Here is a 15289-nt window from a genome sequence, read left to right on the forward strand (position 1 = left end):
TATGTCTATATTAAATAAAAGCCACAATGACTAATTTAACTATCACTGATGTTTTAATCTTAGCAAATATCAAATTAAAAGAAAAATACATAGATTTGTTCCAATTCAACTTTTTTCAGCTAATGCCTATATTATCATAACACTTTTCATTCCTACTTCTCAGAGGTATATCACTTTCTTTTGCGCCTTTAAATTTTCTCCATACTGAGACAAAGTCACATCAATTCATGAGTTTGCACAGAAAGACAATTACACTTCTAGAGAATAAACATTGACCTGGATAATTTAACAGCCACTCATCATCAAAACACTTCTTCCTGTTACCTGATTTTTTTTTCAGGTAAATATGAACATATAATAGCTTTAAATTGCTGGTTTGTTTGGGGTGGAAATCCAAAATGTGTTCAAAGAGATGATATTTGGGGAAAAATACCAATCCATATTAAAACTACATATAATACCATGAATTTCAATTTGCAGTTAAGACATTTAAGTAAATAACAAGAAAAGGGAGGAGGAAGAGGAGAGAGAAGGAGGGGAAGGAGGAGGAGGAAGAAGGGGAAGGAAGAGAGAGTAGAGAAGAAGAAAGAGAAGAGAGGAAGAGGAAGAAAAGGTGGAAGAGAAGAGGAAGAGAGAAGGAAGAGGAAGGAAACAGCAGAAGGGATAAGGAGGAGGACAGAGGAGGAGGAGGGAGGAAGAGGAGGAGGAGAGTAGAGGAAAGTGAGGAAGAAGGAGGAAGGAGGAGAGATGAAAGAGATGAGGTAGAGGAGGCAGAGAAGGGGAAGAAGATTTCATTCTCTGATCTACATTCATGTCAAACACTTAGATTTTCTGTTTCCTTAAAGCAAACTCACCATTGCAGTTGCCATTGGATAGAGAATTGAGCAGCGTGTTTTGTTCACACTGCAATGGAAACAAATGCAAAGAAGAAAAATGTTATAAAAGTTCGTTTCTGTCTGTGAAAAAAGTATATCATTCTTTTCTCTATAAAGAATAACCAAAAAAATCATCTCCAGTAATTATTTTTCACTACTCTTCTTTTCAGAATGATGTATACAGCAAACTTTGACACAATAAAATGATCATTAGTTTTAACTATATATTAGCTCAGTATATGATTCATGTTATCAAGTCAAACCGTCGTCTTTAGAATATTTTCTGCAAGACTGAGATTGTTTTGATTTTGGATCAGAAATGAAACGTTTGCATATGTTTTCTATGTAGCATATCCAATCAGAAATTTACTTCATTAATAGCATTCTCAGAGGGAGAGCCACTGATCATATTTTTCATAGTACACAAAAGTTAACTGTTCTTCTGTAGCTCCGTGAAAATGTCCAAGAGACATTCCTGATTTATGGAAATGTTGGAGAATGAAAATGGCTCTGTATGCTACATTTAAGCTTCTCTGACAACAATTGATGCCTCTAATGAGATCATATGCTATCTGCTCCTCAAATAATGTATTATTGTTATTTTTGTTAATGTTGATTATGATAGCAATTGGTATTTCTTCAATACCTATACCAAGGACTTTACATTAATCACTTAATCCTCAGAACAATCCTAATGAAGTTACTGATCTCATTTTCCATAGGAGAGAGTTAAAGATTAGGAATTTTAAATAACTTGACCAAAGTCACAAAGCTAGTAAGATCCTGGACTAGAACCAAAGTCCATGCCATTCCAATTCCAAATCTCATGTTCCCAACTACTACATTATACTGCTTCTCTCATGCAATCAGTTTTCATCTTAAAGGCTGACTAGAGCACCTCTATCTTCTATTCTTGATGCCCAATGGTATAGCTTATATATTTTAAGTCTGGCTCTGACAGTTATCAGCTATACAATTTCCACCAGGTTATTTCACATGTCTTAGTCTCAACTTTCTTTTTATGTGATATTCAGGTAATACCACTTCCATTTTAGGGCTGGTGATGATCAAGTTAGACAGCCTAATTAAAGGAGCTGGCCCCCTAGAAACATTCAATGAATATGGATTTCCTTTTCCTCCTCTTAAAAATACCTTGTCTGAAATCTCCTGTGCAGAAGAGTTTCAAATAATTTATGTAGCTACTCTGCCTTCAAGAAGGTGGATCACAATTCCATACTCCTTAAGTGTGGGCTGCACATAGTGACTTCCTTCCAAAGAGTACAGTATGTGAGAAATACAGGAATTTTACAGTGGAGAAACCTGGCAAACACTACCTCATCCTGGTGACCAAGGTTAACATCAACAGTGATAAATCACATTCACATTTGCCCTTGATATGATGTGATGAGAAGGGTACTTTACCTCTATAGTTTTCCTCCCAAGAAGGGCCCCATGCTTAGAAGGGTCTCCCACTTGGTTTAACGCTTTGCTGCCACCATGTTGAAATTCTTAGTAATTGTTGAATAAGGGGCCTCACATTTTCATTTTGCACTGGGCCCCTGCAAATTACATATCTGATCCTGTATCTAGGGCCTCTATGGTATGGATCAGGGAGGGGCCCAGAGGCAGAAGCATGAAGCTGTGATCCACAGGAATGTGGTTCCTCAGAAATGGGAGGACCAAGATGGTCTATATCCCTGAGTGACTGAGAGATAATACATGCTTAAGGATATAAGAGAAAAAAAGAGATCTTTGTGATCTAGAGTAGTCAAGAAAAGCTTCATGGAGAGTGTAGTTAACCAAACGACCACTAATAGTATTAGCTATGTTTTTATAATATTGAGTAGGTCAAAAACTATTCTAAGTGCTTTGCATATATTAACTCATTTAATCATCTTGATTACCCATGAGAAAACTGAAGCATGAAGATTCAATATCTCAGTTATAGTCCCACAGCTAATAAGTGGCAAACCCAGGTAGCTTAGCTGTAAAGGCCATGCTGTTAACATTGCAGAGGGCTTAAGGATTCAAATGATGATAGACAATTCATTTACATTAAATCATACTGGTACACATTTGATTCAATATCTCCGTTAATCGATATTATTTATGGAGATAAAGAATTCTGGAATTTTAGAATAATATTATAATGATGGCAATAGGTTGTGCTTCTCTGAAGTCATTTTTCATATTCTATTACTTTTAGAGTTTGCTCTAACACTTTTTTTGTTATAACCTTGGTAAAAAGTCATTTAAATTAAGTGATTTATCTTATATATTCTTTTCATGGTTATAGTACCTGGTACACATTCCATTAGTTATATGCTAAATGAATGAATGAATGAACAAGAGAGTGATTACCTAAAAGGTAATTACAAGAACCAAATAAAAAGTATAATATAATACTAGGTTTTACTGAGGGGAGAGGTCTCCAAACACTTTTTAAAATGTATTATTGTTTGCTTGATACATTTGTTAGTGCCATGATATAAGGCTATCTGTAGTATGACATTGAAACTACTGATCCTACCTTGCTGATATCATCAAATAGCTGGTTGCTGGCATTTTCCTTTTGGATTATGTTCATTAAATCCATATGAAATTTCTTTGCATTAAGGAAAACAAGTGGGTTGTTAATTGAGATAATTTTCACCTGCTGCAGGGTTTCCTTTTAGAGGAGAAAAAAAATTAGATTTAGAACTCTGAATTAAATAAGAGAGAATAACTATATCCAACAAATATAAATCTTATCAGTCCGAATACCACTCGATTGTGCAAGCAATCTTTTAACGAACATTTTAATTATTAAAATTTATTTAGAGGCCTTAATGTACTATCACACTTCTTAGGAAAAATATATACTTCCTCTTTACTAAGAAGCATTAATAATTGAGAGATAAGTTGCAGCTTTTCAGAAAGTGGCCCTTATTCCTACTGACTGGATGTTGGGGAGCCAGTAGCCTAGAATATCCAAAGAAAACCAGGAAGATCTACCCTCCCAAGAGCACCTCTTCCATTCAATCTATTAACTGAAAATGGATTTACTTAACCATCAGTATTTTTTAAAAGTGAAAATGTGTCTTGAATGGTCAGCTGTCATTTATCTTGTAATGACATGGCTTTCCTTTAGCAGAAATACAACTCTACAAGTGACTGATAGTTCCAATTAGAAGTCAGAGGCCGAGAGGCAGTATCAGGAATATAACTTCACTTTGGGTAGGCCTAGGTTACTGAATTGCCAGGATGTAGGTGAGAGATGCAGAAAGAGAGAAATGAAAGTTTTAACATAAAAGGTGTCTGCTTTGGCCATCTTCCCAGGTATTACTGGCAGCATTTGCTAGTATACAACTAAAACCATCTTCTCTTTGACCTTTGGAGCCAGGTATCTGACCTAGAAACTGAGAGGATGGCAAATTCTATGAAATGGCAACTCCTTACCAACTAAGTAAAGCAATACTTCTTCAGGCTTTAGTACTTCCACAGAAGAGGAGATGCAGAGAATAGTGATGCACACAGGAAGAGGACAGAAAAATGAAAGAAAGAAAATATTAGGTATGTTAACTTGGACAATTCATTTAACCTTTCTCAGTTTCCTTATTTTTTAAACTAGATAATCTCAAACGTTTCTATAGCTACAAAACTGATTAAACTCTAGAAAGTGATGAGATTTGCAACAAATAACTCAAAAAAAAAAAAAAAAGGCTTAAGTTGCCAAACTAACTTTTAGTCAAGAGCAAACCTCTTAGAAACCAAAAATAAAACATTAATTCTTAGGCTTGGCATATTTAGTCACACAAAACCCCAAACCTTAGATCAACCCACTAATCACACCACATGATTGTGCCAATATGTTATTTTTAAGATAATATGAAAAATATACATATTTGTTAAAGAATAGAGATTCAAATTGTTCCAGATAAATTCTTGGCCAGACATGGTGGCTCATGCCTGTAATCCTAGCACTTTGGAAGGCTGAGCTGGGAGGATCGCTTGAGGCATAGAGTTTCAGACCAGCCTAGGCAACATAGTGATACCCCGTCTCTACAAAAAATTAAAAAAAAAAATTAGGTGGACATGGTGGCATGTGCCTGTAGTCCCAGCTACTTTGGAGGCTAAGACAGGAGGATTGCTTGAGCCCAGTAGTTTGAGGTTGCTGTGAGCTATGATTATGCCACTGCACTCCAACAGAATGAAACCCTGTCTCAAAAAAAAAAAAAAAAAAAAAAAAAAAAATTCAATGGAGTTGAATTCAGCGAGTGGGAACAGATCTCCCAAATCAGAATTGGGTGTTTCACAGGAAGAAGGGATGGAAGAGTACATAAATGGAAAAAAGCAATGACAGATCATTTTGTTTAAGTTGGTTAAAAATTCCATCTAACAGTTTATATTGAAATCTTGCTCCATTTTAGTTTTTCTCTCTTATTTCTCATGCAAACCACTAAGTCACTAGTGAGGTTTAATATTTTTTAAAAAATTAAAATTTCCATGTAACCCAGCTATTATTCAAGTCAGTAATTAGACTGGAATCAATCGAGGTTGAAAGATGTGGAGAAATTTCTAGCATTTCCTAAAATTCCCCTCATTCACTTCCTTACATGTTTAGCACAAGAAGAAGGCAAGGATTAAGCAGAATTTATTAGCCGGTGATTTTTAAGACAAAAAATGGTCAAATCCAAAGTCAAATTCTGTCTCAAAGCTAAAGATGTCACGCTTAATGCATGTGAGCATGTGGTGTGATTCACAGAGGACAATAGGGGCCCAAGGAGTCAGTCTGAGACTTTGCACAAGCACTAAATTCTGATTAAAAATTTAAGGAAAGAAAAGGAAGTCAGAGTGGAAAACTTGAGCCTGGAACACTCTCAAAGTCTCTAAACTCAAATAGCTCCCGGTGGAGCCAATCTTTCCATACTTATTAAAAACACAGGCCATTTCCCTGGGTGTCACCGAAGGGCTCCTGATGCTCCTCCCTGCTTCCTGTCTGTCTGGGAATACCCCGACACTGTTCCTTCTGGGGGAGGCCAGCTCCCTCTGTTCTGACAGTAACTGTGAGATACTGAAATAAGTGCAGGAGCAAAATAAAGCAAAAAAGCTTGGCCAAACATTTACAAAGCAGATTCAAAGTGAGGGCAATTTTTTTTAATTGGCAAAAATATTTCAAGTCAACATTTTTTCCTCACTTTAAACTGTTTTGTTCATCTCTTAGAACAAGACACTAGAACTCAAAGACGATTGACCATCCTAAACATGGGCAGGGCAAGATAATTTACATAAGTTGTTTCCTTAAAAAGATGTCCACTGTGCATGAAACCAATCCCATTGGCATTCCATAATGATTGGACTTCATTGCCCTCTGCTAACAACACAATCCCATTGACTGAGGTTTTTTGTTTGGTTTTGTTTTTAAACAATATCATGAACCAATTTTGCTTCATTCCTTTCCCTATTTCCTATCTTCCTCCATCACTTAATTCAGAATAGACTATCAGTTTGGTTTGATTACTTTATGCAATTTAGTAACGGAAAAGAAGATTCCAAATGCCTGAACTAAGGTGGGCCATGATTCTACTGTGAACTGTAGCTCTATGAACCATAATATGACCTTACCTGAATGCTAAATCCAAAGAGATTTTCTTTTGTTCTACTGATTCGTTGCATGTACACTGCCACATGTGTGGTGGTCACATATATACTATTGGAACTTCATACTAATTACAAATAGAATTATCATGTTTTCAACTGTCATAATTTATCTTATTTTTATGATATCTTAAAACTATCTCACCCAGAAAAATTATTAATAATTGCACAAAGGAAAAAGGAAAATACACTCACACTGTCTGCTTCTGTCTTCACTTTAAATTCCATTTCTTTCATGTTTTTTATATGTAGAGTCTTTGCCCTAAAATAAAGGCAGATAGAAAATAAAACAAGTTACTTCCTAATCACTGCATTAACAATGAAGAAACAAAAAGGATAAGTCATTGTATCTTAACAATTAGAATGTGTATAAAATGGTTTATATCCTAGAGCCCATTTCTTTCTGAGATATTGGTAAATCTATATATCTCTGGGATACTCAGGAACAGAGGGTAACAGCAGAGGCATCTAAGTAGAGATTAATCAACGTAATTTTCCTCATTTAGGTACCCAGAGCCCCATACCTCCAAGCTATAAGAGGTGGATTGGTAAAGAAAAATTACAAAAGAGAAAAAGCCAGAGAGTTTGTAGTATTTGATAAAATCTTATTTTAGAGAAAAGGAAGGAAGAAGGAATCAATGGCAAGACAGAACCACATAATAATGAATCTGCATTTATAGACTCTACAAAGATAAAATCTATGGGGATAGAATTTAACATTTATCAGAATATATTATTTCACAAATAATTTCAAGGGAAGGATGAGAAGTGAGTAAAAGTATTGTGAGATGAACACTGGGGAAGCAGAAAAAAGAACTGGTCAAATTCTTTTGAAATTGTTTATAGATGTTCAATAAAAAGACAAAAAGAGAAAGTGTGTTCCTCAATAAGTTATCTCAAAAATTTTATGTATGTAAATATAAATTAATCTATCTTCTGAAAAGTAGAGTTTTCTGAAGTTATTTGATTTTCCAAATGATGACATTGCTATATATTTTGTGTCTCATTGGATATTATATCTCTTTACTTAATTAAAAAATATTCCCTCTCTGATGCAGTATATGTGGCTTAGGGGTTATTTATTTTAATATATTGCATATATTCTATTTTATAATGTTGATAAGAAATAAACAAATGGGACTTAATTAAATTAAAAAGCTTCTACACAGCAAAAGAAATAATCAACAGAGTGAATACACAACCTACAGAATGGGAGAAAATATTTACAAACTATACACATTATACAACAAAGAACTGATATCCAGAATCTACAAAGAACTCAAACAAATTAGCAAGAAAAAAATCAAACAACCCCTATTTCTCTTTTTGCAGACAAGCATTGTTAAATATCATCTGGAGATAAAATATTTTCTTATCTGTTTGTCTCTAATTCTCCAATAGCAAGTAAAACATGAGGTTGCAGTACTATATGTTACTCAGAAATAAAAGTAACCTGCAACACCATATACTTTACTGCTGTGTCAGAATAAACAGGGCATTTAAATGAGATCTCACCTTGGGAAGCGTCCTATCACTATAGCTATGGTACAGACAACGCCAAACAGCAGTCCCACATTGGCAGCAAAGCATATTGTAAATATGTATGTACTGACCCATATGCCCTGAAAGAGAAACAGGAAACAGAGGATGTAGGTCCTTTGGAAAGCTTACATTTCTGTCATGATTGCTACGTGCCTCACAATCTTATTTTACGACATTCCTGTGACCAAATCTCTCAGTAAGATTATTTAAGAAATGGTAAACAGAAGCCCAGGAATATAGAAACAAATCCTAGCTCCATCAGACTCTCAGCAGCAGAGGTGGGGAAAGGTTCATTCTTTTATTTCCAGATACTGCCAACTCCTATTTCAATCCCCAACAAACACTATATTTAAGATCTGTAAATAGTTGGTTGATGTGTATCGTTCAAAAGCATGCCATAATTTCCCACTGCTTTCTCATTTAATGTAATAATATTACAAGCAATTGTTTGCAGATTTCTGGTCATTTCCAACAATGTTCTGTTTTCTAGGATTTCTATAAAAATAACTAATGTAGTTTATTATTATGTAAGGCTCTCAAAGCCTAATGGTAAAATGACTAAATCAAACAACACTTCCAATGCCACTTTTAGATCAACCACTATGAAGATCATTACAATTTTATTTGCAAGGAGCTATTCATCGTGAAAGCTAAAAACTCAGGGCCAATTTAGTTCTTGGGAACATTTCAAAAGATTATAAGAAACTCTAATTCTCTTTTAGTTAGAATTCCAAAGTTATTGCAGTTTTGTTCATTACTTAAAATTACAATTCGCAATAAGATATTGTATTATAGTTGATATTTCTAAGCTTAGAGCTGCAAAAAAAGTCTTTAAAAGCAAAATAATTTTTGAAATCCAGAAGGTTATACTTTCTAAGCACAAAATCCTACATTTATCAAATAGTACACTAGTACAATTTTCAAACTCTCTTTTTTTCCATCAAATAACCTGCATCCGTTTGTCTATGAATACAATTCTAAAATAATTTCTTTCTGTACAAACACCTGTATTATCACTTTAAAATATCTTCAAAAACATAAGTCAATTCCATACACAAATGAACAAGCTAGAAACTTCTCTATAATCTGAAAATAGCATAAAATATTGGGGGGTGGAGTGCAGAGATTTTTTTTTTTTTTAAGACAAGTTTAAAGCAAATGTTTCTAATGGGTTGTTTTTTTTTTTTTTTTTGGTCGAAACACTTTTCCTTTGTCTGTATTATTTATCTACATCGAGCTTGAGTGATTCTTAATAATGGGCTGTTTTGAAAAGCTGAGCCCTTGAAAGCAAATGGAGTGATTTTTTTTTCTGTAAATTTCCTTTTGATGTAGGAGAAATAAACATTCTGAAGTAAAAGAGAAAATATATTATAAATAATTCTCATGTTAGGATCCATCACCCACAGTTGTAATGCTAAGTTTGTACTTAATAAGAGATCATTCCCAGCCTGTCATCTCATAGGTTAGGACACTGAGATGTTTTTCCTTTATTCAGATGAATAGACAATCATTTGAGCCTTCTGTTTGTACATAGCGTGTTTTTCCTTCCCAACATATTACACTGTACTTAATAATATACAAAATAAGGCTGCAAGTTTTTGATCAATACTTCAACTTCCCATGATGACTCTGAGTCTTACTCAGCCCTAAATGCTGACTAGACCTGGCTGAGTGTGCCAGAATAAGACCTCACCACAAGCTCTATAAGCCTAATGCCTCCTGGCCAACCTCCATGATTCAATATGGCATAGGGAACTAAGGATCCTGGTCCCTGCCACTTAAAAAACCACAGAGCCCGGAGGCCAGGATTCATCAGAGCAACCAAAGTTTTGGTACCATATGGTTCTATTTTTAAAGCACATTTACTCTCCCACAACACCATCTATTATAAGTTGCGCTTTCATAATGCTTAGTTATTTCCTGGGGCTACAGTTATAGCTTTGAAAAAATATCAAATGGAAATTAATAACATAGATCAGTAAATAGTTCCACTGGTTAGAATAAGTCCTAACAGTATTCTGCAACAATTCTTGTTAAAGACCCAAACGCTGGTTGTCACAGTCATCAGGAATCAGTTAGCTCCAAGGCCCTTATGTTTTTTTCATTTCTATTTGCTCCTTTGCCTATTTGGCACTCACAACCCCCAAACAAAAACTAACCCCAAAGTTGACTTTAAGTAGGGAACAGAAAAATCTCTTCTCCCTATAGAAAATGGATCAGCATAAAGCATAGTGTAACAGCTACTGAGTCACCTCATTTCTTTCTAACCTATGTGTTATACTACCTGCTTTGGTGATAGATCCATATTATTATATTTTTATAGATCTGAATTTTATACCCACTGTTTGGCTACTCAAACTTAGTTCTGAGCCCATGAGTCCGGGCTCCGTTTGGATCCCTATTTCCTCATTACTTCAAAGAGGGTTTTGACCTACAACTCAAAATAGAATCAACATTAAACTATAAAAAACATTAAAGAAATAAAAAAAAATTCTGATTTTTGAAGAGATGACTGATTACATAATTGTTTAGAATTTTAAAACTTCAAATTATTTTATATACACACACATATCTGACTGATAATTTGCTTCCATGATATTCTAAGCATATTCTACCTATCAAGTAAACTAGACATATTATGTGTATTTGGTAATATAGCATCCATCCACAAAGTCTGTGCAATATCCTCACTCTACATCCTATGCCCAGGTCATATCCCCATAATCCATGGCTTTTCACTGTTGAATCCCTTATAAGCTAGGAGATACCTATCCTTTCCAACCAAAGAAGGCCTTTGTCAAGCTAAATCCAATGTTTCATTGAATCATTATGCATCTGCTTTATCCATGTCACCTTTCTTAACATTACTCTTTGCCCACACCATATTGCTTACTTACTCTAAGTTTTCAAGTATCACCTTTAACTAGGAGACTATCAATTCTTAGCTCTTAAACAATTTTGTAAAGTATCAGACACCTTCAAACTCAGCATATACAAATGCCAACTACTAAACATCAGCCCAAAAACATGCCCTTCCTTCAATGGTTTCCTTTCGTTACCAAACAATATTCTTCAATACACTATAACTAGATACTATGGAATCATATTTTACCCTTTCTCTTCTTTCATCTACTTGCCTAATCATTTCATAAGTCCTATCAATTATTAATCAAAAATATCTCAAACCATGTGCTCTTCTTAATTCTTTAATGCTGCCCTAGTCTCACCTTGCTATCCCTTTCCTAGACTATTTTGCCAAGCTCCTACCTGTTTGCTTTGGTTATATTCATTGTAAACCATTTGCCAAACTGCAGCTATAATTAATTTTCTAAGTATAGATTTGGATATCAGATTTAGATAGCATATTAAAGTCATTTTTACTCTACTCCCCCATTAAAACCCACCAAAAACAATATAAACAATGAATATACAGAGGGAAAAATAGCTTCAAAGAAATAATAACATGGTCAAAACTCCTAACTATGCCAAATACTATGAAGTTGGATGATGATCAATGAGGACACTAGATGCCAACAAATTTATCCTCGGAATTCAAGCAATTATAGAGTTTTGCATAAATGCCAGAGTCTTGAAACCTCTATACAATAATCTTCTGATAGGAGCTTCTAGGGCCAAAAATGGGCCATCAGAAAAGCAGGAAATGTACCAATAGAGAGATTTATTTGATACCATAAAACTGAAGATTGAAATGCCATCTCTATCACTTACAACCTAGCTTCTTAACCAAAGGAAACTACTGGAGGTGAAGCAAGATGAAAAATGGAGAGAAGACAACAGTGTCAGATCACCAGAGAGCCTGTGATTTCTGAGGCTCTGCTTTAACTAGGGATGCTTCTTCAGATGACATGCCTAAATCAGAACTGTGGGTTGCTTCACCTCCTTTCCTACCTCCTTCCCTCCCCACATTATTTTTCAGCAAATAGTTAGATCCACTAAAAAATGCACTACAATCCTGAAAAATTCATCAAAGGACCTATTCATAGAAATGAGGAAAAGAAGAAAGAAAATAATGCAATAGAGACAAAGGGTGGGTTTGGGCATGAAATAAGCAAACTAATCTCAGGGAGAAGAAACCCTCAAAAAGAGATGTAAAGATTTAAAAAGGAAATACTCTATTAAAAGAAGAAAAATTGGAGAAGATAAGCAAGTTTGAAGAATTTAGGAAAGAGTTTGAGTGGAAATAAAAACATTACAGAAACAAAAGTCATCTTTAAAACTAAAAAGTAAAATAAGCATAAGAAAAACATATTCAGAGATATATGAATAGTCCAAAGAAACCACACACAGAGAAAAACAAAATAATCATGAGAAGTATATAGATATGAAGAAAGACAAAGTAAAATCAACAGACACATAATTCATTAAGAAGAGAGCAGATATATAGATTTGAAAAAATATTCAAACATATATTATTAATAGAAGAAAAAAAATTATAAATAATTCTTCAATCTGAGACCAAAAGGGCACACTCATAGAAATTTGAGAATGGGTGCTCAGCCACAGACATATTCTGATAATGTTGCCCAACTTCATGGGCAAGATGAAAACTTCATTGAGCATCCACTTAGAAAAACAAACTCACATAAAATAACCAAAAAAATGTATATTGGCCAGTGATTTTTCTGCCTTATCCTTCAATGTCTGAAGATAATGGCAAGTATTAATATAAAAAGTCCTGACGAAAACCATTTTAGACTCAGCCAAAAACTTACTTGTGATGTAAAAAGAAAACAAGTAGATATTTTCAACATGAAATAGCTCAAAGAATATAAAACACATTAGTCCTTCTCGGAAAACTACTTGATGATGACATACAGAAAACAAAGAGATGAAATACATAAGTCAGGAATGAGAATGTATATATTTTAAAAAGACTAAAGGTAACTACCAAAAGCTTTTAAGTAACAGAATCTTCTATATTCTATAATTCAATGAATGATACCATCTTTCTCCAATGATGTTCCTAACTAGAAACTTGGAAGTCACTCTAGACTGATCCACTTTATATAGTGAACTGATGGTGAGAACTAACTAATCCAAACTCTTTAATATTTTTTCAATCTATTTTCTCTTCTTGAATTTCATGGTCTCAGTCTCGGTCTAGGCCTTCCTCATTTGTTTGCCTGAACTGCTAAAGCAGTGCTCCAATTGCTGTATACTCTACCAATTTGGTCCATCTTTCTCAAACTACTCAAGTGACCTTCTAATACATAAATGTTATCCCTCTTTCACCTTTCAGTGATGCTTCATTGCCTTCAGAATCAAGACTAATCTTCTTTGGAAGACATGAGCAGATTTTGCCAATCCAACACATTCTTAACTCATCCAACCTCATCTTTTACTACTCCCATCCTCACACTATGTGTTCTACCCATGATGAACATCTTGACTTTTCAGAGCTAGACATGCTCATACTCATCTCTGTATCTTTGCATACATGGTTCTCTTTCTCTCTTCCCCAGGAAAGATCCATTCATTTTTCAATTCTCAGCTTAGAAATCACTTCCTGGAACACTTTCCTGACATCTTCTCTCTCCTTCCAATAAAATGTGCTCCCTCCTACCTGATTAATGAGTTCCTGAGAAATACCTTTATCGTAGGGTTATCAAGTAGCCCATTGAATAAGTTTGCATCTCCTCATTTCTTTGTTTCCATGAGCTATCTCACATTTATCACCGTAAAAAAATCATAGCTAATTTTAGCCTCTTGGTCTGCCTACCAAATACTACTGTTCCTTCAAGTCTCAGTTCATATCTTATTAATAGCTCTGCTCTGAGAGTCTTTCATATTAACCAGTCCAAATTAAATGTCCCTGACTCTATTTTTCCCCAGAACTAAGCTTGTACTTTTACTCCCAGGACCTGTTGTATCATGGCTTGCATAATAAGTTAGTGTTTCTGCATCTGCTTCCTGTAAAAATGATAATTTCCTGGAGAGGATGAGTAGTTCTTTGTTCATCTCTATATCCCTCATGAAACCCAGGATTGTTCTTTGGTAGCAGCTCAGTAATATTGAGCCCCAGGATGAATATTACCAAAGTAAGCACGAGGGTATATAATACTTCAAAGTCTCTCAGAGAAAAAGATCTGAAGGACAGGGAACACATAGGTCATTATATTTCAATAAGGTGAATGCCATAATAGGGCTAAACGAAGGATACTTGTGAAATACTTCACCCATATTGGAGAGGGAGAGAATTTTGGATGCTCTTGCATAGATAGGTTTCTCTACAGTGTGTTAAATATTTATGTTAGTAGAAACAACACTTTATTATTGTTCAGTATAATTTAACCTGTTCTCTACAATGCTCCTTTCAACGTAACCCATTTAAAAGACAATTCATAAGACCTTGTATTTAGAATAAATAGAGTCATCATTAAGAGGTTCATCCTATACTCATGTAGCATACATTCTTTGCAATTAGTGCTGATTTTTCATACATGACATAAATTGTCATATTTCTATTAGTGTGTACTTCCTTGAGTCTTACTTCCAGAATTAACTTATATAAATTGAGTATCCCAAATCTACTCAAATTAGTTAGCATTTCTTTAAAAGTTCTGAAACTACATATCCATCAAAATTTGGCAAAATTTCATTTCTGTTTCTTATCAAAACAATTTATATTTTAATGTTTTTATTAAGGTTTTGGAAAAATAAATAGTAGTTTGTAAAGTGTACAAGTCTCAAATGGCTAAATCTATTTTCTAACTAAAAGTCTTAAAGTTTATTTGGTAATGTGTGCTTAAGCCAAAAAGGAATATTCTAGGTCAAATTTCTACTTACCCAATCGATTTTGTCCACATTCCAATATTTTTTTAAATCTCGGAACTGTATTAGCATTCCTTTCAGTCCCACAACAATAATGCTTGCAAGAACACACTGGAAATAAAAATAAGTTGATGAAGAAGAAAGATAAAGATTTTAATTTAAATTTAAAAGGACCAAGGTATTTTTATTTCTTTGTTTTTAAAGAACTTAGTAGAGAAATTAATCACCAATTACAAGACTAAAATAATATTTATTTTTGTTTAGAACTAACCTATTCTTGTACTTTAGGAATACAATTCTAGGAATTCACAAGATAAAACTTATACAATTCTAAAAAACAAGAAAGAAAAGGAAAAAAAGAAAAGAAGTGAGTTACCAAGGTGAGTGTCATAAGGCTGAATGCCCCCTTAACTATGATTATTCATTGTCATCTGTTTGAATGT

The 15289-nt window shown here is 34.2% G+C and overlaps 1 protein-coding gene across 1 annotated transcript in view; it reads right to left on the minus strand.

Annotated features, from left to right (window-relative positions):
* The window catches only part of SLC26A7 (solute carrier family 26 member 7), a 134257-nt gene that overhangs the window by 21124 nt on the left and 97844 nt on the right, over nt 1-15289 (minus strand). The window contains exons 11-15 of the mRNA XM_069466237.1: nt 14862-14957; nt 8028-8134; nt 6708-6774; nt 3406-3543; nt 855-903 (exon numbers count right to left, since the gene is read on the minus strand). Coding sequence (XP_069322338.1) covers nt 855-903; nt 3406-3543; nt 6708-6774; nt 8028-8134; nt 14862-14957 — 457 coding nt within the window. The remainder of the gene's footprint in view (nt 1-854; nt 904-3405; nt 3544-6707; nt 6775-8027; nt 8135-14861; nt 14958-15289) is intronic.

The sequence above is a fragment of the Eulemur rufifrons genome, chromosome 3 (assembly GCF_041146395.1).
Source record: "Eulemur rufifrons isolate Redbay chromosome 3, OSU_ERuf_1, whole genome shotgun sequence".
Classification (NCBI taxonomy): Eukaryota; Metazoa; Chordata; class Mammalia; order Primates; family Lemuridae; genus Eulemur; species Eulemur rufifrons.